The 27,400-nt window shown below is 30.9% G+C and overlaps 2 protein-coding genes, 1 long non-coding RNA gene and 1 other non-coding gene across 5 annotated transcripts in view; 2 read left to right on the forward strand and 2 right to left on the reverse strand.

Moving 5' to 3' along the window:
* The window catches only part of LOC125846300 (autophagy-related protein 8C-like), a 139,088-nt gene extending 130,511 nt beyond the window's left edge, over positions 1–8,577 (forward strand). The window contains exons 1-6 of one of the 2 annotated variants that reach the window (XM_049525684.1): positions 5,801–6,037; positions 6,194–6,256; positions 7,198–7,253; positions 7,347–7,399; positions 8,111–8,229; positions 8,302–8,577. In XM_049525684.1, the coding sequence (XP_049381641.1) occupies positions 6,220–6,256; positions 7,198–7,253; positions 7,347–7,399; positions 8,111–8,229; positions 8,302–8,408 (372 nt within the window). In that variant the 5' untranslated portion in view covers positions 5,801–6,037; positions 6,194–6,219 and the 3' untranslated portion in view covers positions 8,409–8,577. Of the gene's footprint in view, positions 1–5,800; positions 6,038–6,193; positions 6,257–7,197; positions 7,254–7,346; positions 7,400–8,110; positions 8,230–8,301 lie in introns of those variants that run through there. The other variant, XM_049525685.1, reaches the window with a different exon arrangement.
* A 415-nt stretch (positions 8,578–8,992) lies between these two features.
* LOC125848431 (uncharacterized) lies at positions 8,993–9,603 on the reverse strand. The gene is made up of 2 exons (XR_007444512.1): positions 9,570–9,603; positions 8,993–9,497 (listed from the first exon to the last, which is right to left on the reverse strand). It is a non-coding gene; the product is annotated as an uncharacterized LOC125848431 (long non-coding RNA).
* Positions 9,604–10,675: 1,072 nt separating this feature from the next.
* Positions 10,676–13,009, reverse strand: LOC125848418 (uncharacterized). Its single transcript, XM_049528273.1, has 2 exons — positions 11,445–13,009; positions 10,676–11,214 (listed from the first exon to the last, which is right to left on the reverse strand). The coding sequence occupies exons 1-2, from the start codon at positions 12,831–12,833 to the stop codon at positions 10,855–10,857; spliced, it is 1,749 nt and encodes a 582-aa protein (XP_049384230.1). The 5' UTR covers positions 12,834–13,009; the 3' UTR covers positions 10,676–10,854.
* A 6,104-nt stretch (positions 13,010–19,113) lies between these two features.
* Positions 19,114–19,185, forward strand: TRNAG-UCC (transfer RNA glycine (anticodon UCC)). The gene has a single exon. It is a non-coding gene; the product is annotated as a tRNA-Gly (tRNA).
* The last annotated feature ends 8,215 nt before the right edge of the window (positions 19,186–27,400 follow it).

Consider the following 27,400-nt stretch of genomic DNA (forward strand, 5'->3'; position numbering starts at 1 on the left):
AGAAAATTGATCTGGGATTAATTAGGAGAGGGTTGACAAGAAGCTTTAAAAATATAGTTAGGAACTAATTAAGAGAATGGAAAACAATTAAATAGACAAAATCAAGAGAAAAAAAATGATATTATACGTGATATTGGCACGGCTCAATTAAATAACAAAGTTCTATATATAAAGAAGTGTGCTTTCTAATTGAACCGCACCAATATCTCGTTTGAAGAATTAAAATAATCTTACCATGATATCGAAGCAAAGATTAGGCAGCAGATTTTAATAAGTTAGCTGAAGGGAAAGTGAAAAGGATGGGAGGATATATATAGATAGACAAACAGGAATCTTGAGGATACAGAATAAATATAATGGTAGGGAAGTAGTTGGCATATCTTAGTTGTAATCAAGAATATTATGCCCTCTTATATATACATATGGTCCTTCTCTCTCTATATATAATATATAGGGGTACAACGCCCAGACGACACCTCTAGAACTACAACTTGATGAGATTAATCTTTAAAGTTTTCTTAGCACGTCGAATTTATTGTTTTTGTAAAAGAATTTAAGTTACGTCAATGTAATGAATTACCCCATCAAAATCAATGTAGACTTGAATAAGGTAACCTATCTTATTTAATTTTTAAAATTATAAATCTCATATTTTACAACCTTTCTTTTGATGACCTGATAATACAAAAGACAAAATATTTAACTTAAACTCTTTGCAAAAATATGTATTTAAATATAATATTATTGAAATTTTAGTAACTATTCAAAGTGCACATAAAAAATATTGAATTTGATGAATTCATTGCTTTAGTGTTACAACCGCTACTAAAGTGATATATATATATATGTTGCTCGAACTCTTCTACCGACCTTCAAAATAGTGCATATATTTAGAAAACTCTGATATTAATACGATAATAATTTAAAAGAGTTCGAGCAATATAAATGGTGGAGTGGGGGGAGGGGGGATATGTGATATGACTAAAGGAAGGTGAGAGGAACAGACATTGAATATTGCCAACAACCCAACAAGAAAAAGAAGGTTGGTATATTTACTGTAAAGCTAGGAAACGGATGAAAAAGCTCACTGAAGCAATTCTGTAACCTTTTTCCATATGCATTTATTATACTTAAATAAAATTAGAAAAATGGCATTTCAAGAATCATTACTATGAGTTATGACACCTAATATTTTTTAGTTTGAATTTCAAACTTCTAGCTAGCCCACTTTTTGGGTTGTTGTTTACTTTTAAGCATTTGAATTTTTCTTACCAACGATGATGATGATGAGGCCAATAACGTAACCGACTCTATATTTTGACCTAAAACAAAACAAAACAAAACAAAAGGTAAACCCTATTATAATTTCAAAATTCATTATTAGTGGCAATTTTTTCATAAATTTTTTATTTATTTTTAAAAAGAAAATCTGTTATCTTAGTATATATGTATGGCATATTGCACTAGTATTGTTTATAAATAAAGAATTCAAGAGGTTTAATAAATGAGGGTTTTCACGTGAGAACTGTGAACAGCATTTTGCCTCTCCTTTCAGAGAAGAAAAGTATTGAATGCTTAAATGACAAATCCATGACCACTTTGTACGGTACCTCCCTTTGCTTGCTCTGCATATGCATTATTACTGTGGATGCTGCCCTCTTTTTATTTTGTTGACAAGGAACTCGATCGCACGCGCTACCCTTTAATTTGAATGTGCATAGGTAAATTTTAAGCTATGAATTTTACAAATCATATGTTGCACACTCCATTAAGATAAATTATGTTGATATACTAAGCCAAAAAGCATTAGAGAATTCTGACAAGCAGTTACTCAACTCTTCGATGGACCAAATATCACCTTTGCAAAGCAAAAGAAGACCATCTGCAAACCTAGCTAGTTGTACAAGATACATTCTAACCAATATGCATGGGTGGTGGTGGTGCATTGGTGGGATTACTGAAGAAAATTCTGCTCGGAGTGCCGTTTATTGTGCAATCCATCTTTAGTCGAGGCTCAAATATAATGTGGACTCCAGATTTAGGACGGGAAACAATAAAAAACAAGATACATTCTAACAAATCTTGAATGGAACTTGAAAGTTGAAACTAGTCTTGTTCTTCAATATCTGCAGTCATCATATATATATTATTATAAGTGGGAACATCACAAATGAAAAGTTGAAATACCTAAATGCCCTTGTAGAATTAAATGACTATTACCATTTTCAAGGTACAGAAAAAAAAAAATCTGATTTTCCCATTTTTAGTTATCTTTTTTTCACTAATTCTTTCATTTTATTTAATAAGAAGTCCAAAAGTCCATGTAATGTGGGTAACATCCTATAAACAAAAGTTCAAATATCACAATTGATCTTACAATCGTTTCTAAGCCAAAATGGTGAGTCTTATTTTGAGTTTATACTTCTTTTTCATTTCCTCTATTAATGTTTTGTTCAATCCTTCGAGCTTTGTTCTTAAAATTTCTCTATTAAGAACTTATCGTCTTTTTTCTTTTTAACTTAATTTCTTAAGAGTTTTAGATATTTACAAATGTATATTCAATTTTGATATGAAATTGTTGGAGAATATAGGTACTACAAACAGAGGTTAGAGGCTATAAGAAGGAACTGCTTTTCCGATCGTATGAAGTGATTGTTGTACACAAGCGCAAATAAGATTAGATTTATTGTGCACATGAAATACTTTTTTTTATATCAAATTGAAGATCACATGAGGTAAAATATCTTCATAGTATGTTTTGAATTTTTTATGAATATTTTATTTCTCCAAATAAATTATTTTTTTTTGTGTACAAAAAATGTGATGAACATATCTTTTTATATCTATGTTTCTTGTTTAACAATGATGATTTAATCTTGATGTCGAGCAGAGTTGTTGTACACAGATACTGTGAAGTTCATGATTATTATGATCACATTCTTTCTTCCATTTTGAATCTCCGGGTAATTGTTTTTCTAATTTTAAGATTGACTTTCTCTTTTTTTTTGGTGAAAACGTTTGAGTTCTTATACCATGAAAACTCTTTAAATATAGGTAGTAAGAATACTCTTTGCAATAATAAATAAATATTATTTACAAAATAATAACATGCACTCTTTATTTATCGATATATAATTCATTCCCTTTTGGATCAAGTTACCGTGAATTTTTAATTGCAATTTTAGAATTAGAACTTAATATACTTTCTAATTAGTAATTATATGAATATTTAATACTACATAATAGTAATTATGTAGGAATAAAAGGCCATAGAAGTTACAAATGCAGTAATAGACCATTTTTACTATCATAAATACTACTACTAGATATTCATAATTGTTATTTTAATTTTAAAATTGTCTTTCTCTTTTTTTTTTTCTCATTTTTATTTCATTTTTATTTTTTTGGTGAAAACGTTTCAGTTCTTATACCATGAAACTTATTTTTTTTTTCTCATATTTACCTTTTCCCATTATATTTAATTAATAAATAGATATTAAATAATAACATATTAAATAGTTGCACCACTCATCAAAATCCGTTCCTATTCTCTTCAACCACATTAATAAACCAAGAAGACATAGTTCCTCATTAAACAACAATATAATGTCATTAGGTAAAAACCTTTTCATTTTCTCTTATTTATGTGTTGTATTTAAGAATCCAAAAAGACATAATTTTACATTAAATATTATATTTCAAATCAAGTCTTTTAACTAAAAAGGGACGGAGGGAGTATTTATATTTAAATCATATTATCACTATGTATCTAATTGTATGAGCAGTAGAAACTGAACTTAAATAAGGTGGAGCAGTACTTTTATTGTTCTTTTTTTTTTTTTGACAAAAATACTTTTATTTTATAAAGTCTTAATTTGATGTCTAATTATATGAATGCTGAAATCTGAACTTATGTAGAGGGAGTAATACTTTTATTTTCTGTTTATTTATCTTTTGAAAATACTTCATTGAACTTTTATTTGATGATTTCAAATTTTCTTATATGTCATTCATTTATTTTTTAGGTTGGTTCATAAGTATGTATATACATAAATTCAAAGTTATCTTTTCTTTTATATGCATTTATTTTTTGCACGGTTTATATTGTTTTCTTTTTTTCTATCATATTGTTAATATCTCATAATGATTGTGTTGTATTTCATAATTCAAAATTTATAGATGACAAAATTAATAATTTTGAATGAGTCAAAGAAGACGAAGGGTATGTCAATTAAACAGTTAACAATGATTATTTTTATAACAAATAAATACTATTTTTTTGTAGGTGTACACTATGAACTTGATAATGATCTACTAACCATCCCAAGGAAGACATATGTTGATCGAATTTCTCTAAAACTATTACAAAACACTACTCTCCATCGACGACAACTTATCGATATGTATGCATCTATAAAAGAGTGGAGGCTACTATTCCTTAAAAAGAAGACGGAAACTTTAAGGCATTAAATATTTTGCAACTATAGTGCCGACATTTAAATTATGTGTTGTGACATATTAAAAAAAGTACTCTTAACAAGTTTGAATAATTGATATATTATAAGAATTGTATATTTAAAGTCATTGTAGACTACGTTTGAAATTCACTTGATGACAATATTTTTATATGACGTGCCTTGCAATGATGATAATTTCAATTGAATGTAATCGTTCATTGATTCGAGCTTATATTTTACACATCGTACACTTATATTTTAGAAATATTTATACTAATTAGCATTGTATACACATGCAACGCACGTGTTCGAAAACTAATAGGTTAAAATACTCCAATACTAAGACATAATAATAATAATAATAATAATAATAATAATAATAATAATAATAAAAAAAAAAATAAAATAAAATAAAAAAAATAAAAAATAAAAATTTGTTGTTTACCCTATTTTTTGGGTTAAAATTAGGATTGATTTGGACTTGTCAACTTGAGTAGATTGACTTGAAGTCTTAAAACATTTATTTTAAGCCCTAAATGAATATATGACCCACTACTTTGCCGTTAGATTAGGTAGGTACATATATATGAATCAAATTAAACTAGCTCCAATAAGCTAATTAATACGATTTTGAAATAACTTGATGAAAAAATCTATCCTTTTTGTGGCTATTATATCTACATTTTGCTTCATAGTTCACTTTTACTTGTCATATTTTGCTTCTAAAGTCAAACTATATGGACTTTGACCAATATTTAAAGATATATATATATTAAAAGCATTGCAACTTTATTTTTGGAACCCCGGAATAACCTGCAGCCGCTACAACCTCTGCCACAACCTCTGCCCTTCGGGTGAGCACTCTGTGGTGAACACTTTGTGCGCACTGGGTGAACCTCCTACTGTGTAATAGCCTGCAAACCACACAAGGGATGTAAACTGCACTAGGCAAGCCCTATGCGACATGCTCGACTCAGAAGGCATTGAGGAGGGATCGATCTCAGATCATCCGTGTGGATAACCACCCTCCAAACCAACTGAGTCATTCCAAAGGACTAAAGCATTGCAACTTATTGTAGTATTTTCCTATTAATTTAACTCAATGTAGCTATTAAGTCCTAAGATTAGTTAAACAGATTTACGTAAAACAAAACGTGACAGGTAAAAAAACATTAAGTTATTGTAATTTATAGGGAATTTATTTGAATGTATACATATTTACATATTCTTTACTTAGACTTTGTGGGAATTGTAAATCAAATAGGTTAGGTACCCCTATTTTTATTATTAGATTAGAATTAGAATATAAGGTGACCAAAACATATCCTCACTCTAAAGCCAATGAATCTCAGAACGAAGCCGTTTTAACCTTTAAAGACACTACACGACGTCGTATTATTGATCCGACAAATTCTCACCGAACAGAGTTGGAAGCGAAACAAATACTTGTAAATGGAGTTTCCTTGTGAATCCAAACTTTCTCCAATTCATTAGAAAAGAAACCTCTTCAATTATTCCCTTTAAATACCCAGAAATTGTACACAAACCCTCTTCAATTATACGATTTTCTTCTTTTTTTGGTACGTTTTAAAGATACCCTTTTGCGTGAATTGAACTTTTTGATGATTTCTATAGTTAATTACAATGTATGTTTGTGTGTAATTTTTTAGGTTTTTTTTAAGGGTTTGAAAGGGTTTCTTGGATTCTGATGGTGTTCATCTGTGTGAATTTTGCAGGTATTGATCAAAGTTTCAGTCTTGTCATGGCCAAAAGTTCTTTCAAGCTTGAACACCCTTTGGGTAATTGTTTTTCTTTCTAATTCAGTTTTTTTTTTAATTGTTCTACTTATACTACGAGAAGTTTGATTGTGTGTATGGGTTCTTGTTTATGTGTCTTTCTTGAAGTTTCTTGGATGATCATAGTTCAAGTATTTGTTGTTTCGGCCATGCTGAAAAAATCCTACCCTTCCCAGACCCCACTTTGTGAGATTACACCGGCTATGTTGTTGTTGTTGTTGATCATGCTGAAAAACTTGATATGGATCATTCCTGGGATATGTTGTAGGGTTTCTGGGGATTGATATGCACTGGCCCTCTTGCATTCAAGTTGTTCGATGCTGTTAATTCTTCTGGTGATGTTTTTAGGTTTGTTAACTGATTAAATTCTTTATATGGTGAGGCAACCAATGACACATGAACTGTATACGGGGTTTATCTCCCTTCATTGACATTTATACTATCTAGTGCTTGAAGCTGTATTTTACAGTTTATTGACCTTCTCCGGGAAAATCTCATACTTGAAGCTATTATCCTGTTATATTGGTCTATGTCCTGTTTTTATTCTATCTGAGCATGATGATATCTGGTTTGAGAATTTTGGGCTGGAAAATTACCTTTTGAGTGTTCTCTGTGGCATTGAGTCTCCAAAAAATTTATTCAGCAGGCTCTCTTTGAGCAAGCTTACTTTACATTTATGCTATTCTCATGTTAGAGTTTGCATGATTGGCTTCATATCATTATAGATAAGAAAAATATGCCATTCTTTTGCTGAGATTTGACTTATTGGTCAAAAAAAGTTATGTATTCTTTTGAATTACTAACAAGTTTATGTGGTCTAAGGTTACTTTTCAGATTTTCTAGATTTCTCCCGAGTGTATCTCCATTTCTTGCAAATCTCAAACAAAAAGGCTAGTATTTGTGGCGTAAATTCTGATGATTCCAAAATTTGGTTTTGTTTATAGAGAGGAGGCAGTCAGAATCTTCTCGCATTCGAGAGAAGTATCCTGATCGAATTCCGGTATGATCTTTGTTATCCCAAGAAAGTCTTGGCATTAAGTCACACCTAGTACTCTCTGTAGCTTCTCTCTGACATTCATGTTTCCTATTTAAGGTGATTGTTGAGAAGGCAGAGAAGAGTGATGTCCCTGACATCGATAAGAAGAAGTAAGTTGCTACTTTTCTTTTTTACCTAGATGTTCACTTTTTTAGAATCAAGTGTTTTTCTGAGCTTTTAATTTTTATCCTAAGGTAATTAAATCCACAGAATCCAATTATATTGATTGTGTTTTGGCATGTGCTGTAGGTAAGTTGCATCATTGATTTAGATCAACTCTTTGGTTTTAGATAACTGGAAAATGCATGTTTTTGCTGTCATGTTTGTTATAATTAGTTTGAGATAAGGATTTTATCATGGGAATTTGGGGGTGGTTATACTTTATGAATGCTGTGAGCTTCTCAAGATATGTTGATATTCATCTTTCTTACCACTTTATCAGATGGGGGGAAAACTGTTTTTAATACCAACAACCATTAGGAGAACTGGCCACATAGGTTGATTGGAGATGCTATGCTTTCTTGACAAATTGAAAATTCAAAATTCAACTAAGGTGTTGTCCTTACTTGAGGGTCTTGTAACTAAATGATTGAATGCATGTACTCACTTTCTTTCCATGTAGAATGGAATTGTCTGTGGAAATTGCTTATAACTCAACTTAATTTAGTGAATTGGCGAGAATGTTAAGTGTTTGTTAGTGGTCAAGGTGTTGATAGCATCCAATACTGTTGTTGTCATTTATGGATCTAACACGTGAGGATATAAGTTTGAATTGCTGTAGCTGCTCTAGTAATGCTCAGTTGTCTTAACTTGTGATGCAGATACCTTGTCCCAGCTGATTTGACTGTTGGCCAGTTTGTTTATGTGGTACGAAAGAGGATCAAGCTCGGTGCTTCAAAGGCCATCTTTGTCTTTGTCAAGAACACTTTGCCTCCGACAGGTAAGCAGAGAGATTGTGTTATTTCATTTACTGGTTAGGATTGTTGTATAATTACATCTTCTTACATTTCAGCTTCTCTGATGTCTGCAATTTATGAGGAAAATAAGGATGAAGATGGATTTCTCTACATGACATACAGTGGAGAAAACACATTTGGGTTCGTTGAGCTTGGAAATTAATATCTCAAATGTAAATCTGACATTTCCTTGATCTCGTCATGGACAGCTAACTGTAGTTGTTGGTTTGCATTCCACATATAAAATCAAATTTATATTCCTCTTTGGAATAACCTAATAACTTACAGATGTTCAACTCTTGATCTCTTATCTTATAGTGCCTTTCATCTAATTAAGTTTTTCTTTCTATAACTAATAATTACTTTTCCTATTACTGCATCATTTGACTCTTCAGTAAATCTCTAGTACTTACTGTTGATTTGGAAGAAAAGCCCATAGTTTGAGTTTGGTGTTTGCCAGAAATTCTTACCTTGCCCTTATAGCTAAGATCAAATCTTGCTAGCAAATAACTATCATTAGCTGATATTTTGTTTCTCTTAAATCATGTAAAGAACACCAACACCCAAGGGTGTGGTCTAGTGTTCAATGTAGTAAGTAGAGAATCATGAGGTCTCAGATATTTGTCCTTTGCAAAATTGTATATAGCCCAAGTTTTTATATTATTTGCATGTCGCTCTTGGTTTTGAGATATATGCTCTGACAATATAAAAATTTGTACTACTAGTGTAGTTTGACATCTAATAATATTAAAGAGAACAATTTGTAATTACCTTATTAGTAATCTGATTGCATACATATTCTTTACATCATCAGTGCATGGAACTTAAACTCACCCAGAAGCAAACTACTACCAGGAGCTAGCCACACTAACCAAATGAAATTGGTTAAACTCAACAAGTCGAGTTATAACGAAGCATAACAATCCATAAATAGACATGTTTGATCTGAAATCCTCTTACAGAAGGCTAGATAATCCTTGATCCTCCTTATTTCATGAAATGGAGGAATTTTTCTTCTGTGATTTGCTCCTAACCCATTTGATCAACATGGAAGGACCATTTTTCACCTTGTGTGCACCAGCCACTGCCACAGCTTTGACTTTGCCAATTCCTGATGATGATGAAGTAGTGGCTTTCTTGTTGTTTTCACTGTCTTTGTTGCTCTTATAATAGCTGTCATCTTCATCCATGGCACCTATCCCTCCTGCACCCCATTGATCTGCCCAACTTGGTCCATCACTAGCCATAAATCCTGTCAACAACACAATATTAGATGATTTAGTAAAGAATAAAGAGAAAACAGAGAAGGGGCTAAGGATTTTACTTTATTAGAGCTTGTAATTGGTAGAACTATTAAGAGGAGAGCTTAGGATAAGTCTCTTAAACCTGTGTGTTCCTTTTATAGAAGACTTACTAGCTAACTCACAAGGTTACTTTCTCTTGAAGCAAACATTATTTATTTCTTCTTTGGAGAAAAGGTTCCCTACTATCACCTACCTAGCTATCTTGTGAATGGTTGTGTATAAAAGTAGAAATTAGTGGAAGCATTTAGTTAGCCAAAAGTAAGAGTGATGGTTTGGCTTTTCCTCATATGACAAGCACTTGCTACAAAATTGTTGTCCTCTCCCCCAACCCCACTACCACTCATGCTTGCTTCCTCATCTAAGTTTTGGATTGAAGTGATATATATTGTGTTAAAACAGAAGTCATATTAGCAGAATTAAATATGTGAACTAGATAGTGTGTAAAATTCTCCCACAGAATAACCTCCTTTTGCTTTCTTACTAGTGAAGCTTTAAAACAACTCAACTTTCTTATAAGAATAAGCATAAGAGTAGCTAAGATTTCTTGAATTTATTCTGGATTAAGTAACAGGATAGAATCATAAGACTGTTATAATGGAAATTCTCAAAACTTATTTTTCACTTGTTCTGGTTTTGCAAGATGTAAAATAAAGCTAAATCTACAGTTCCCATCTTATCATATCATTGACTAATGATGATTTGAGAGGCAGCGAAAAAGAGACCTATTAGTAAAACGTTCCGTTGACATAAAATTGATGTCAAAAAAGATTGAATACATATAGTACTATAACCAGTTTACACCTGTTTTTGACCTCTTAAATCATTAGTGGTAGTTGCTAATTATTGAAAAATATACACAAGTCAAAATATCTTTGCTTTGTCGGAAAAAAAGAAGAGGATGTCTTTGCTTTGAGCAACAACTATTATATGTTAAACCCCACAATAACATGGCCTTGTGTCACATTGCAAAACTCCAAACCCAACAATATTTATAGTACGTACTCTTCTATATGATGATAAGAAATGCAGCTTTTTTAACCTAATGATGAACTTATTATCTCCCAAGTCAAAGCACCTTCGATTCAATAACTCTGTATATATGTGATATATTCAACGATTCAATTTTGAGAAACTCACCACTATGAGAATTGATAATCCAAGAACAAGACTATAGGAGATTCAAAGTTAGATTCTCCTTAATATCTACAAACTATATTAGAAATTAGCAAGTAATTGAAAAAAAAAAAAAGAGTAGTTGATCGAATCACATTGAATGTTAAAAGAATTACACTAGTATTAAGACAGTCACTTAGTTTTCCTAGTAGACTTGGATTTCTTCATTTTCCTATTTTTCACATCAAAACTACTCCAACTATAACCACCAGGTATTACAAATGGATCTGCCTGTTGTGCTCCATTGCAGCTCTGCTGTGGCAGCTTGCTACTCGAACACGATCGGCTATTGCTCCTCGACAGCCACGACGAAGACGATGATGAAGGAAGGGAATAATAATTGTTTCCTGAACTTTCATCCTCAGCATCACCACCATGAAGGAGGTGCCTTGGACTTGAAAATGGAGTGTAGAACTGTTCAATTGGTTGTAACTCAACAAACTTTGTGAATGTGATTACTACCCTCACTGTAGGGACCACTGGTATTGCCAACTGTCAATCAATAATATAAATTGTAATTAAATTGGGTCCCAGGAAGGTTCTTTTGCGTTGAACACTAAAAAAAGTGTCACAGGAGCTGAAGCAAAACAGACGCTTGAGCATGAAAAGAAGAAATAAAGAGCCAAAAAACACAAACACAATATCAAAGCTTTCATCAGAAGAAATGAGAATCTCGTGGGACCTCAGAAATTCAAAAGTGAAATATCAATTTTACCCCTTACCTTGACTGGAAATGTCCCCGGAGGGAACTTGGTGGTTAACAGCTCTCTCATTCGTCTAACGGCTTTCACTTTGTTCGCTAATATGTCAAGTAACGGCAGCAACTCTTCCGTCTTCAACGGGAATTGCTCTGTTAACCAAACTGACGGTTTTAGGCTCTTCACATATTCCTTCTCCTTCGTATTTGGCGGCGGTGCAACCGGTATCGCCGCCGCTCTCCGCCGTGGTTCCGGAATAATGTCGACGCTTTTCCGAGAAACGGTAACGAAATCCCTTTCCTCTCGAGTGAAACTGCTGTGACGTCTTTGTTTGTTACTATCTCCGACGGAGGCAGCGGCGGTTGAGACGCTAAACCGTGGATTCTCTGCGACGAGGAAACCGTCTTCGGAATCCTCTTCTAGTTCTAAGTCTAATGGCAGAATTTGTTCGCTTTCAGCTGCGGAAATTTTCCGCGATCGGAAGCTGAAAACAACATTATTCACATCATAAACCCTGGCTTTCCATTCTCCAACGTTCTCTGTTTTGTCTTGCCCTCTCCAATTTGTACGGCCAACTAGTGTTGATTTCGTCACGTCCATTCCAGGACGATACACACTTGTTTGATTACAGAAACTCGCAACGTCGGAATCGCTCAAAGGAGAACCAGCGTTCTCGAAGGCATCATACATTTTACGGTCATCGTGGTTCAAAACTAGCAACGAACCAGCCGGAATATCAGAATTCCGGTCACCATCACCGAGAAAGAGAAAACTCTGATTAGCTCGCAGAACTTTCAAGCCGTCATAACCGGCTAAAGATGTATCTGCTCGAAGATTACCATCGCGTTTCCAGATCTTATACGTATCAGAAGGCGCAATTTTTCCAACGAAGGGAACAATAGAACTTTCGAAATGGAAAGAAATTTCCATGTAGAAGTCACGCATTCTGCGGAGAACAGCAACAAGGCGAGGTAGACGGCGGCGCCACTTGTACCAAGCACCTAAATGATGATGCTGTACCAAAATTGAAACGACATCGGAGCATCTCCGCATAATAGCTTCCTGTAAAGCATTCCAACCAGCAGCATTCTGTAGCGAAATGTCAGCACCGGCAACGGCAAGTGTCCGAGCAGCATAAACGTCATTCAAACGTACGGCGAGGTGTAGTGGAGTTTCACGTTTCGGATTGTCACGGCGGTCAAGTACGGCGGCGATTTTTTCAGCGCTTCGTTCCTGAGCAAGCGAATCGGCCTCGGTCTGTATCCGAGTTGGATCGGCGAGTCGAGGAAGAGAAGCAACGAGTCTGCTTAGAGTAGAATGATCTCCTAAAACGATGGCGTAGTGTACAGGGCTATGAGTGTAGTCTTCCGGTTTAATCGTGGTCGCCGGTGAAGTTGCCGCCGGTCTGGACATTTTACATGAAATAGAGAATTGGGAAAGCAGAATGTGTTAGGGGTAAGTAAGTAAAGGAAAGAATGGAGTATGATTCTGGAATGGAATGGAATGTTATTGAAGAACGAGAAAGTTAAGGGCAAAGTGGTCCTTTTCTGTATGGGCTTCATTAGTACATTTCTTTCTTTCTTCAGAGAAAGGGGAAGTAAAGAGGACGACTCAAATAGTGTGATCCATAACTTTTTCAAAATTTGAAGAATAAAACGTTTTAAAATTAGATTCAAAATATGCACCTAGTATTAGTAGTAATTAATTTTCTTAGTATTAAAAAGGAAGATAAAATTCTAAGGTAGGGTAATTTAGTCATTCCATAAAAGTAGAGTACGCCAAGTACTGTTTTAGGCAAATAGGCTCGACTTTTATGGATACTTTATTATCTGAATTACGGGGATAGGATGGATATGAATATTTTATTCTGGTTTTTCTGAAACTTCTACAGTTTCTCTGCGGGTTCTCTTTTGTCCTTCACTCCACTTTCTTCTTATTTTGGAAATATTGGAGTATCACATAATTAAAAAAAGGAAAAGGATCAAAAATATCCTTGAATTATTCAAAAAGATTTAAATATATCCCTCATTTATTTTTTGGGTTGAAAATATCCCTCAGTCCACTTATTTGGTTCACTTTTACCCTTTAACACTAATAGACTTTTCTTAAATTAATTTTATTATTATTATTATTACATGACAGATTTTTACTTGTTGAAATTAAAACCCCACCCGCATGTATAGACTTCTAGATATTACGGATAATTTGGATAGAAATCTGGGTCATGTGACGGGTTAAATAAAGGGGTGAAGGTGGGTCATCGGGCAGCTTCAACTCTAATTTGATTGTTCATCCTCCCGGTGAAATCATCAGAGCTCTTGTTCAATTCATTGAGCTCTGCTTCTACACCACCAATTTGAACTCTTTAAATTTCTCTAATTATTCATTCTCTATGAATTTGTTGTTGCAGTAGTTTCCCCTAATTCCATCCGTCCATCACATTCTCAAGTATTACACTTCTCTTTTTCTCATCCTCATATTTATCATCACATCCACAAAATTCCTTCTTTTTTTTTTACTCCAGCTCATATTTTACATTTACACGATAAAAAATAAAAATATTTTGATCTGAAAATCTTAAATTATCCAACAAGAAAAAAAAATCATCATTTTCTTGCTTTGATGCATAGTTCTGTTTCAATACAGTAGAGGATAAAGAAGAAGAAGAATAGGATCTTATTTGAAGATTTTGGGCCTTGGACTCTCCAACCAAAAATATGTTTATGAAGTTTTTAACTAAGAAAATGCACTTAGAACTGAAAAATAGAGCATCCAATTTGATTTAGGAAAAGAGTTGAACTGAGAGATTTCTAGAAAGCCGGAGAAAGGGATACCGATCGGGTTTGGGGTGGGATACCATGGGCAATTGGGTCATGTAGCAGGTTAAATGAAGAGGTAAAGATGGAGTTTCAATTTCAGCAAATAGAAATCTGCCATGTAATAATAATAATAATAATAAAATTAATTTAAGAAAAGTCTGTTAGTGTTAAAGGGTAAAAGTGAACCAAGTAGGTGGACTGAGGGGTATTTTCAGCCCAAAAGGTGGATGAGGGGTATATTTAAACTTTTTTGAATAGTTCAAGGGTATTTTTGGCCCTTTTCCGTTAAAAAAATTATAATATCCAACGAGGACTAGAAAATCATTTCCTCGATTAAGTGTAACTTAAAATATCCTATGAAGGGAATTTATATGAAACCAACAGTCATTAAGCACTATTTAGTTTGGCTAACTGCAATTTTCAAGTTAATTTCCTTTTCAATTTTTTTTTCATGTAATAATACTTGACTTATTAACGCCAAATTGAAAATGTCTTTGTTCAACCGTTTAACGTAAGGTAAGCTGATATTTCATTTTGAATCATTATATTTTCCATTTCCATGAACTCACAATCCCCCCTACTAAATTGAAGGAAAAAGAGCATAGGCTTAATTTATCGTTATGATGAATCATACGGGTCCTCACTCATCAATCAATGGCAAATCCAATTATGATTTTGCGAGTTCAATAGAACTTAGTGTTTTAAAGTTGAACTGCTATATTTATATGTGCAACATATGATACAAGTATAGGAAAGGGTAAGGCAATAATTTTAGTACAAAATCCACAACATATAAATATTGAATCTAGATCACATTAAAATTGGTCAAGTTTACTTTATTTGATATTTACCAAATATCTTCAATCTCTATGAGACATAGCAAATAAATCTTTAGGATGGTGCATAATTGGAACTTAATAGAGAAGATTGAAAAGGGACCTAAGAGTTGAATGGTCGGTGTAGGACATAGTGGGGTTTGTTGTGTCTATAACAGAAAGAAGCAAACTTAATCAAGGAATTATAAAAGAATGCATCGAAAGGGAATCGAACAACGTTTCATTTCCGGGTTTATAGATTGAATTCCGTCAACCTCACGACATAATCAGAGTGAGGCTTTGATTACCGGCAAACGCTTCTTCAAAGGCGATCCTTTCGAGTTTCCGTCGTAGTCAGAATTATGGACAAGGATATTTTACTCAATTCCCCTCTTACTATTTTGAAAAGCAGAATAAAATGAAATTCCACCAGTGTGTATGTAAGACAACCAACATTGTCTATAATTGGACAAACCAGAGCAAGACTTCTCTATGAGAATATCCGGCTATCTCCTACAATTATGATTTCTTCATTCTTAATTGTGTATCTCAAAATTCATAATAAAATCAAATTAATCGAAAAGAATGGAACAGAGGGGTGTCTGGGTCAAGCAGGACATAATCTAAACTGGATTTCCAAATCACAAGACAGTTATTAGTACTACTACTTTACCAAATTTCCTTTGATTGAACACTTAAAGCAGTTAACATTGGCTTCTGTGCAAATCCCATGGATTTGTGTGCATTTCCATTTTTACAACTAAGATTTCTTTTTTGACTACAATACATTTTTTTCCTTTTAAAAAGAAAGAATTCGACCATAGTGTCCGTGTTGCTTTAATTTTACCGTTAATATGGAATAAAAAGAAGTGAAGTTCACAAAAGAAATATAAACACTATGAATATATTAATATACTATGACCATATATAATTTAACAAATTATAGCATGTTATTTACTAAGTTATCGCACAATGTTTGTTTTATGTAGTTACATTGCATGAAACATAATATGGTGTAAGGTAATATACATAGTTAAAAGGCTTAAGTTATATGTATTTCATTAAAGTAGTCCACATAATTCACTTAGACACCTCAACTAAGACTAGTACCTATTGGACACTTTTATTTATTCAAAACTTATTTCTATTAGACATTTTTCGACAATAAGTAAAAAAAATAAAGTGTGTGTATTACACTTGCTGTGATGTGGCAAAATGACTAATTAAATGGTAACATGTGGCATTTAGGCTCAACAAGTATAGAAAAAAAAAGAATTTTATGTTAAAAAGAGTGAAAATTATTTCAAATAAATTTTCCATCTATTTTTTTTTGTAAAAATAAAAATAAATGAGAGCCCAACCCTAACCCAACCCCCTTTCTTCTTCATCTTCTTCCTAGCAAGATTTTCTTTCTCAAAGGACAAAATTCAATTTCTTTATTAATTACTTACATAATTATTTTATATTCCTTATACGTGAGAGAGAGATATTCAAAGAGACGGATACAAGAGTGATGAAGAAAGAGAGTCTGTCAATCGTCTTGAGATCGATAACAAAGAGAAATCGAGAGGACCTAAATTAATTTTATTGAATCAATATGATATTATGTTTGATAATTTTAGTGAATTTATATTTTAATTTGAATGATAATATTTGTTCGAAGGTGACCGAGATCGACGTCGATCGGCTAACTTTTTTCATGTTCTTTCTTCTTTTTTTCTTTCAAATTTAATTAGCTGATTCAATTTTTATTTTTTAATAAGTATTGAAAAGAAACAGAATAGAAAAAAAAACGGAGGCAGTGGTCTTCTCCGTGAAGAAGACGACGTACAGGGGTGGGGTGGGGGCTTTTTCTTTTGTTTTAAGAAATATTTATTACTTTTAAATATATATTTTTTTAATTAAATTATTTAAATGTCAAGTGGCACTCAAGGAAGAAAAAGTATTAAGTTTTTTTTGAAAAAAAAATAAAAATAAAACATTATTTAAGTTTTTTCACGCGCTCAGCGAAAGTGTAGTACACTTCTTTTGCCACATCAACATTTTGTGTTTAATAGATATACTTTTTCAACAATTCAAGTGTTCAATAAGTAATAATTATAGTTGAGGTGTCTAAGTGAAATATGCGGACAATTTTAAGGGGTTGCAAATGACTTTGGTCTAGTTAAAAAGTTAGACATGAAACATAACATGATGTGTAAAGTACTAGACAATGTTAATATATATACATGCATATCTTTAAAAGTTAGACATGAAACATAACATGATGGTGTAAAGTACTATAGATATTGATTATAACAGTAAGATATGAATGAATTAGAGTCGATTCTTTTTAGAATCTTGAATTCACGTCTATTTAAACATGCCTACTGAGTCGGTCCAATCTAGGCCATTAAGGGTTATCCCTGCCTATCCCAATTTCATTAGGATCAGGAGAGAAAAGGGTGTTCTGCCAACCCCTATTCGTTGACATTCAAATGGAATTTCGATAACCTAGTTTAACAATAGACTTCATTTAGTGGCATAAAAATTTATATATCGAAAGCCTAAAATTTTGTACCAAGTTGAAAAATAAAAAATTAGATAGGAAAATGATTGTTTTTTGTTGAATTTTGCTGTCATCCATCCATTAGGGTCAGATTGATGGAATAAAAAAGATCATATATATTGAATAAACGAGCCCAAAATTATGGTTGTATAAAAAAATTCCATTTACAATTGTTACAACTAGTTTTTTTTCCTATAGATAGTTTATTTTTAAGTCTACTCTATTTGTTTTATGATTTGAAACTTTGGACTAGATTAGGCTACTAATATATAGTATTTTAAAGAAAAAAGGTAACTAGCTAGCCGGGCTAAAACATTATTAATAAAATTGGTTTTATAAAATACATCTTTAATTAAAAATAATTTAAAAAGATATATAAGGTTAATGAAACTCAAATAATATGAAACGAAAGAGGATATCAGATAAATAGAACTCAAGTAATATGAAATTAAGGGAGTAATTGGGCACCATATTTGGGAGCAAGAATGCATTTTAATTTCATCAGCAAGTAATGATGGGCTCTCTACCATCTTTCACATTCATTAGCATCTAAATGCTATTCGTATTTAGGAAAAGCATTATTTGTCCTTTTCTTTAAATTGTTTGGCAAAAGTGAAACAAAAGTTAATAAAATCTGATTTCGTCTATTCCTTTCGTTTTTGAAGAAGTTGAAAATTTCTTTGTATAATAATTAATTGCTATAACGATACACTTTTATGGATATAGCTTTGATCCAATCTCCTTTTGACTCATATAATTAAAAGTAGTCTTATGTACGAAGGGGGAAGGAGTAAGCATCCCTTTCATAGTATTCCCCAAAAATCATTATAAAAAATAATAATCAGTGCATACAAAGCTTTAGATAATTTAATTTGCTACTTCTGTATAGAAATTGTGAAAATATCAAATTAATGTTGGATTTATTAATAGAGGTCGAGTTTGTCATTTCAACCTACTAAGGTATATTATCAACTTTAAAATGTTGAGCCAACTTTAATAGGCATCTTGTTTTACTATATTTTAGTACTCCAACTTTTATAATGTGTATTAATACAGTTTTACAAGTGTTTTTTCCCAACGAGGGGATTGCACAAATGATAAACATCATTCATCTCTGATTCTAAGATTGTGAGTTTGCTACTTAGTTATGCAATTGGAATAAGTGTTGCATTTTATTTTTCTTCATAAGTTGATCTAACAAAATGTTGCTCCTCCAATGCTAATAAATTATACACATTGTTTCAATTTGTTTGTCTTACTTTCTTTTTAGTATATTTAAAAAGTGAATGTTTATTTTCTTTTTTTTGGCAATTCTTTAATTTCAACTTTTTACGTGACATGTTTAAAACTATAAGCTTAAAGACAATTTAATACATTATACATACTTTTAATTTAAAATCACAAGATTCAAAAGCTTCTTTAATTTATTCAACTCTGTCTCAAGTCATAATCAGATAAATAAATTGAATAAGAAGAACTAATATAAATATTTCGAACCTTCTGTCAGACAAGCGTTTGTAGTCCAACGGTTAGGATAATTGCCTTCCAAGCAATAGACCCGGGTTCGACTCCCGGCAGACGCAATTTTTTTATTTTTATACAACTTTGTTTTTTTTTTATAAAAAATAAAAAGTAACAAAGGAGATGAAATATGGACTTAAACTATTCTTAACAATATGTTATTTTCATACCAAATACATATGTTAGCTTACACTTCATAATGGTTGGTATTATGATTCATTGACTTAAATTATTTGGCAAATTACAGAAATCACATACTTTTAAGACAAAATTACAATATATCCCTTAAAAGTTTAAAATTACAGAAGTTTCTCAAACGGATACAATAATATAAACGCTGTTACATTAACCTGATACGCGAGATACACTAATATAAGCGCTGATTCATTAATCTGATGCGCGAGATACATTAATTGTTAAGTAAGATACATTACATTTTATACATGATACACTAATCTAATGTACATTTTATACATGATACACTAATCTGATGCGCGAAAATAAGGGATTTTAGAAATTTGTAAAACTTATAGAGGATAATGGTAATAAGGAAACTAAAAGGTGGGATTTATGTGTTTTTTCCTAAATTAATTGTGGATATTCTTGGTAAATTATTGAATTTATGAATAGAATATTTTTCTGAGATAATTTAATATGACCTTATCTTGGGCTTTATTAACATTGTTGCATTTCATAACTAAGTCTTGGGCTTTGTTTATTTGATGATGGATAAATATATGTACAGAACTTTCATAAAAAAGGTCCCCTATGTTCTCCCTCCTTTTTTTTCTGATTAATGTTCAAGTTTTGTATAAGATGATATATAGTTTTTTGGGAAAACGGTTTGAAAAATATCTTAATTTTGGTCGAATTTGTTATTACGATACCAAACTTTCATGAGGACCTATTACCCCCCTAGACTATTTAATACCGTATTTTTTTACTCCCTGAACTATTTAATAGTGTATTTTAAACATATATATGTGCCCACGTGGACACATTACGATTTATAATTATGCAATATTTTTTATGTCTACGTGGGCACATATATATGTTTAAAATACAGTATTAAATAGTCTAGGAGGGTAATAGGTCATCATGAAAGTTTGGTATCGTAACAACAAATTCGGCCAAAGTTGAGATATTTTTCAAACCCTTATCCCTAATTTTTTTGTAGATAATTTTTTGCTATAAATATTAATTGATTACCTGATTAAAATAATAACTAATAGGGATGGCAATGGGGCGGGCGGGTTATAGTGTATGTGGGGCAGGGCGGGTTAGATCTTTTGCAGGTGCGGAGAGAAGCGGGGCGGGTTTAAATATATTTTTTCAAAATTCACACGGGGCGGGGCGATTGCGGGTTAGGGATGAAAAATCCCTAAAATTGCTTTCACATAAATTTTGAATTAGTTCTGCACATGTTTGAGCACTAATCATATGATGAGTTTTAAGGGCAAATGGAACTGATTGAGTATTTTTATTTATTTTTGAATGGCCAAAAAACTACAAAGAAGAAAAAAGTATGTCACTATTTGCATTTTTTGTTTATTACATCAAATGTACCTAATTCAAAGCTACCAAAAAATATGGTATTGACATTTTTAAAAGATGAGTATTATAAAATTGCATTTTAATGCAACACTAACATGTTAATTTAGCTTTAAATCGTTAACAAAATTCAAATTTTTAAGTTAAAAACTTGTACGCCTATCATTTAAAATGTTTTTTACTAACTATGTTGGATGGGGTGGGGCGGGACGAATTTATGCAGGGCGGGTTGAGAACAACTAATCATGCTATGTGAAGCGGGGTGAGGAGGATCAAAATCTTAGCAGATTTAAGCGGGTTGGCCCCGCAACCACCCCATTGCCATCCCTAATAACTAAGTTGTCATTATATACAATTTAAATCCTTTATTCTTATTTAATCATTATTTTTTGTGTCATCTCTGACTTATATTTCTCTATAATCATGCAAGAATCAATATATATCAGAAGTTTTCATTAATTATACATAAATCTTGAAGGGGTATATATATATAATTATTATAACGTGCCATCCCTTTCAATTCGAAAGATAATATATATTAGCTATAGCTTAATTATTTGTCGAAATTCAATATTTGAAAACATGAGGACAAATCTTAATAATTGTCTAATTAGACACATGACAACGACACGGTTGGTGCTAAATTAAATCACTAACTCATGATTGTCAATATCCCAATCACCTACGTATTAAAACTATTTAACTTTGACTACTTTCTCATTTTAATTTAACCTCAATAAAAGACTCTTATAACTAGATTCAAAATTCAAAAATAGCTAGCGAGTTTAAGATCACGCAAATTATTAATTTTAAGGATTTTTTTGGTCATTATTTTAAATCATAATTTGAAGTTAAATATTTTTGTTTAGACATGCAATTTGAACCTCAAAATTAATTTTTTTTTTCATAAACATGAAAACCTTATATTTTGCGAATATTATCAAAACTTCCAGGCTCATACACTCTTATTAAATGAGCAAATCATAACTTCCATTCAAAATATCATAAGGCATCACATTAATAAAATAATTAAAAAATACCAATAAATGAAATAGTAATTTTTATGTTAAAGCAGCTAGGGGTGCGCATCGGTTGGTTCGATTTTAGGTGTTATTGGTTCGATTTATCGGTTTTCGGTTTGTAAATACTTCAAACCGATAACCAAACCAATAACATATTTCTTATCGGTTTATGGTACTTAACGGTTCGGTTTTCGGTGTAACCAATAAGAAAATACTCATATATATAATATACACAATAAGAAAATTTTCAAATAAACCATATGATTTTTCCAGCATTTGGCATGAAAGTAATAATCATAAAAGTAACAATCATTTTTCTTGCAAGTTTAGACACTAGACACATTCAAAGGAAAAAGTGTGAAAGTAACAATCGTTTAACCATTAACAAAAAGTGTAAAAGTAACAATCGTTTAATCATTAACAATAAGACTAGTAAATTTAGTATAGTCTTATTGGGTTATCGGTTTAACCATTAACAAAAATTATAAAACCTGAAACCGAACCAATAACCCAATAAAAAAATTTGCAAAACCGTTTAAAAACCGTTAGCCCAATAACCCAATATCAATAAATCAATAGTGGTTTTTTCGGTTCGATTATTGGTTAAATCGATTTTTGCACACCCCTAAAAGCAGCCACCTATACATAGTGTCTCGTATTATCATACCATATTAATATTAAGTCATTACGTAATCATATATTACAGCTCGTATGTATGTCTAAATCACAATAATGTAGGAGGCCTTGTTGTCTGGGTTTAAAGAGGTGATGATGGTTTTACAAAAGTAGCAGTAAATTAAAGTAAGTTGGCTAATTATTTTTGCAATAAATAATGAATTTATAAACAAATAATATCGATTTCAAATCAAAGATTCAAATTGCACAATCAATCACTTACTAAAAGTATTTATTATGACCCAAAAAGTCATCTTTTACATAAAAGACTCTAAAGAGTTGATAGGTGGACTGAATTATTTTGAATTTGTAGTCTTGGAACTATAATACTTTCTTCGTTTATTTTTACTTGTTAATTATATTAAAAATAGTTATTCAATAATACTTGTCAAAAGATATATCAAAAGATAATATAGTAATATTACTTCTATTATTTATTGTTTCTTAAGGTGTGTATCAAATCAATAATAAATTGTGACTAATTTATCCTACATAGAAGATAGGATAAAACATTTTCAAGTTTTAAGACTAAATTTATACCATGTTTAGGTGACGATATAATTTAAGTCAAAGTTAATATAAATTTAAACTCAAACTTAATCCTAATCATTATTTCACTTTATTTGCATACCAAACCTTGATGATTGTTTGGTATGTGGCATGTATAATAAAATCTGAAATTAATTTATGTCATAGATTTTATGTATCAACTAATCTTGAGATTATCTTATCAAATTATTATCTCATATAAAATGTGAGATGTCCTTGTTTATTACCTTCAATGTCTACAAGGTCGCTTTGTATGGCGGGGGGGGGGGGGGGGGTAAAAATAGTAATATCATGATAAAATTTAATGTTAACTTTTTTATCTCAAATTTGATTTAAGGTATTAGTTAATTTTGAAATTATTTTTACTCCACCACTTATATTCAAATGATGAGATTATTATTCTGCATAAAAATGAGATAAAATAATCCTATAAAATATTTCAATTCATAAAATATCTTTACTTATCTCATTCGACATAATACAAAGATTGCAAAAAGATTTTTGTATCATATACCTAAAAGTCCACGCTTTGTGGTATAAGCATGGCTAATAATTCCAACTACTAATAAATGTTACTTATAATAATGTTCTTTTCAAAATTTTGAAGAAACTTGAAAACATAATATGGCCTCCAAAACCTTTTGAATATCCATGATAATATCACTTTGAAGATTACAGTAAATAATTTATTTCTTATTGTTAATTCAACTTTATTAGAAAGTTAGCCACTACCTTTGGAATTGATATTGATAATAACGTAATTGTATTTGATTGACATTGAATAAAATAAGTTATATAAATCACGTATAAAGTGTTTTGGTTTGTTTATGCCAAACGGCCCGAATAGATGAGAGAAGAGAAAAATATATATACTGATGACGTGTGTGTTTGGTATGGTGGAAAATAGAAAATATTTTTTAATTTTTTATGTTTGATCAAAATATTTAGAAAGAAATAGGTTTCTTTAGAATGTGGAAATTGACTTTTCTAGTGAAAGTAGAAAAAAACACGTTTTATGCTAATTGTGTCCTCCCCACTCCAACTCTTCTCATATTCACCTTCGCCCTTATTGCCCTTGTAACCCAACCTTTGTACGTACTTCACTTCTTATAAAATTTATGTAATGAATATTTGAGAATACGTGCAGAATTTGAACCAAAAATATTTCATATAATATACGTATTATATCATGTGTTCAAATGCTCAATTACAATCTATCATAATTTAAGTATTTGAATGAAATGTATTTACAAATTTTGATATGATATATGTATTAATCCTTATATGAGAAGTTAGTTGGTATATCACAAGTCACGAGGTGAATTTGGCTAAGCATCTTCCAATTTCCACTAAATTCCAAATAAAAGCACTAACAAATCCACTGCTTATTTTAATTAACCCAACAATAGCACTACATTTTGAAATGAGAAAAATAATGGATTGATTGATTGCATTCAATTTTAGGAGTAGCATTCATCTATTGTTCATTAGCCTTTTTTAAAAATTTGTTTAATTCCCATATGACTTTAAAGAAATGTTAGCACATACAAACCAAAATTGGAAGCCTTGATGATAACGATATGATTGTAGAATTATCTCTTTTTAACCATACAATATTACATTGTCTTAACATATTAGTATTATATACTAAATAGTATCAAATCTATTAACCATATAATTAATGGTTAAATTAATTGTAAATTAAACAATAAACCGAATATCTTTAAAGTTCTTAGAGAGAAACTGTATTAATTTGTTCACATCGGGTGTTTAAATGATCAAATCATGTTATTAATTTTGTTATACGTAAGTGATTTTAAAATGGTACTGAAAGGGCTAGAAGTCTTTGGTGCAAACACATTGTATTTATTGGTATGATATAAATATTGAGTGCGAATAAGTTTTCAAATAATTGTGAAGTAATTTTTTAGTATTTGATGTTGAGATATAAAAGGCTTTTGAATTTCAAATTATAAAAAAAGACATCTATAATATATATATATATATATATCAAAAGTTTATTTTACATTTTAGTATTATAAAGTGAAAGAACAATTTTGAATATTTATTATGAAAAAATAATTCAACTCTTTATTTTTATTTATTTAAAATATAAAGTAAAAATAGATATGCATGCTAAAAATTTAAATCAATATAGTTATAGATAAGAATGGAGAAGAAGATACCTAGGAGGAAGAAAAGATGTGGAAAATAAGGTTGAAATGGAATGAATATGTGAAGACTAGATGTACGAATCTCTAATGTGAGAGGTTTGAGGGGTTGGTCGATTATGGATAGTTTCATGAGAGGTAGAAGTAGGTTGAAAAATTATCGGGGATCGAATAAGAGTGATTAGACATGACATGAAGCAATATCAACTTATCGAGGACATGACCATATATATGAAATTGTGGCAGAGGACACTAGTTAGGGTGAAAAGTTAGTAGATAGTAAAGTGTTGTCTCAGTTATCTTTTCATGCTAGTAATTGTATATTATTTAGGGAGTTCCTTGTCCTTTGACATTTGTAATTAGCTATTGATCCTTGCACTTCAATTATCGTATCATTTGTTTTTTTTTCTTCATGTTTCTTTAACATGTTTTCTGTAGAATTATGTCACGACTTCTCCACTCATGTTATTTCTTTTCTCAATCTATTTTGACATGTTTTATTTTTAGCTGAAGGTCTATCAGAAACAATTTTTCTATCTTTCAAGATCCAACATTAGGGTAAGAATAAATTACGTATATTCTATCATTCTCAAACCTCTAGGAGATTGGATATGTTGTTATTATTGTACCATCTTATTCTACGAATGTTATACCAAGCCTAATGAAAATAGAAAATTGATCATTGTGTTTTATGAATAAATATTCATAAAATTTAGCATTAATCAGATTTATGAAGATATATACACGACTTTAACACCACCATATCTCCTCTTTTTCTCAAAATGGTTTCTTAGAAATTCCTCCATTATTCTTCAAAATTTTGAGGAGATTTATACAAACTGCATTTAGACACAAAGTATTCAATTCGAATTTATAATGTTCAATTCAGAAGTGCAATATTCTATCCAAAACTATAGATTCAATTTGGAAATAAAGTATTCACTACAAAATTACAATATTCATTTGGAAACTTCAATATTTAATTCATACAAAACACAAATATATACTTAATTCTAAACTAAAATAAGTATAATATTCAATTAAGAAATAGAGTATTTAGTATGATATTCAATTCATATTTTAGAGTATTGAATTCATAAATTCAGTATTCCATTAAAATATGCAGTGGTTATGGTGAATGAGCTAAGCCATTTCAATCACTTTTATAAGTCTTTTTATCTGATAGTATCATCAGATTTGACTATGAAGAAAAGAACTTGAAGTCATGAAAGGGTGGCGTGTATCATCTTATATTTGGTAGACTTGTTAAAAGGTCCTTAACTTATTTTCAGTTGTTTGCAATAAATTTTAATGTGACAGACAATAAATTGAAATTACAAATAAAATATGAAGAAACATAATATATTGATAAAATAACACGGATACAAATCTGTTTGTTCTCTTTTCTCCATACGTAATGATTTGGACCTTCTTAGAATTTATTGATAACCATGTAAAGAGGATTTCATAGATCTTTTTGAAGCATTTAACTACACCAACTTCGGCGAATAGGCGTCGCTTTTATTTCATTTTTGAGAGTCATCTCGAATATCCTATAAACTTTCAAATATTTATTTATAAAGAAATCAAGAAGTTTTCATAAAGATCTTAACTAAAATTGAATATGTTTAGGTCTACACTAGCTTTGGCGTATAGATATCGCTTCAATTTCATTTTTTTATCATTATTTTTAACCTCAAACATGAAAAGAAAAGGTTACCCAACACCGATCCTCCTTAAAAAAAAGAAAAAAAAAAGACTTGTTGGAAATATTCCTTTCTCTAAGTTTTTTTTTTTAATATAAAAGAGAAACTAATGACATAAATCTTTGAAATTTTACCTACTACCTAACAAAATAAAAGTGGAAGCTAGTGATAATACAATGTAGTTTAGATTAGGGGAGAAGTATCGAAAACACCCTAAATTCGATGTGAGTTATTAGTTTTATCCTTAAATTATTGACAATTTTAAAAATATCATTCTACTTGACTAACTAAACTTAGGTTTACACCCAATTTGCAAAAGATATAACAAGTGATATTAAATTCTTGTAGAAACATGAAGTTAACTCTTAATAAAAATCCGAGAGAAATGTTAAAAACAACTCCTAAGCTTAACAAGAATTTAGGAGTGTAGTTTACTCATGTTACAAAATCATGGATATAAGTTCATCCAGTTAAGTAAATAAATGTTTTTAAGACCATCAATAATTTGAAAATGAAATTAATAATTCACGATAAATTAAATATCTGACACTCTCTAATAATCACCCCACTAAAAACAATGAGCTTAGATAGATTTTATTTTTA

The sequence above is a fragment of the Solanum stenotomum genome, chromosome 12 (assembly GCF_019186545.1).
Source record: "Solanum stenotomum isolate F172 chromosome 12, ASM1918654v1, whole genome shotgun sequence".
Classification (NCBI taxonomy): Eukaryota; Viridiplantae; Streptophyta; class Magnoliopsida; order Solanales; family Solanaceae; genus Solanum; species Solanum stenotomum.

Excerpts from the sequence above, each read along its gene's own strand:
- LOC125848418 (XM_049528273.1), bottom strand. The coding sequence starts at position 12,833 with ATGTCCAGACCGGCGGCAACTTCACCGGCGACCACGATTAAACCGGAA. Across the intron at positions 11,215-11,444 it reads CGGGGACATTTCCAGTCAAG|TTGGCAATACCAGTGGTCCC; the intron begins GTAAGGGGTAAA and ends ATTGATTGACAG.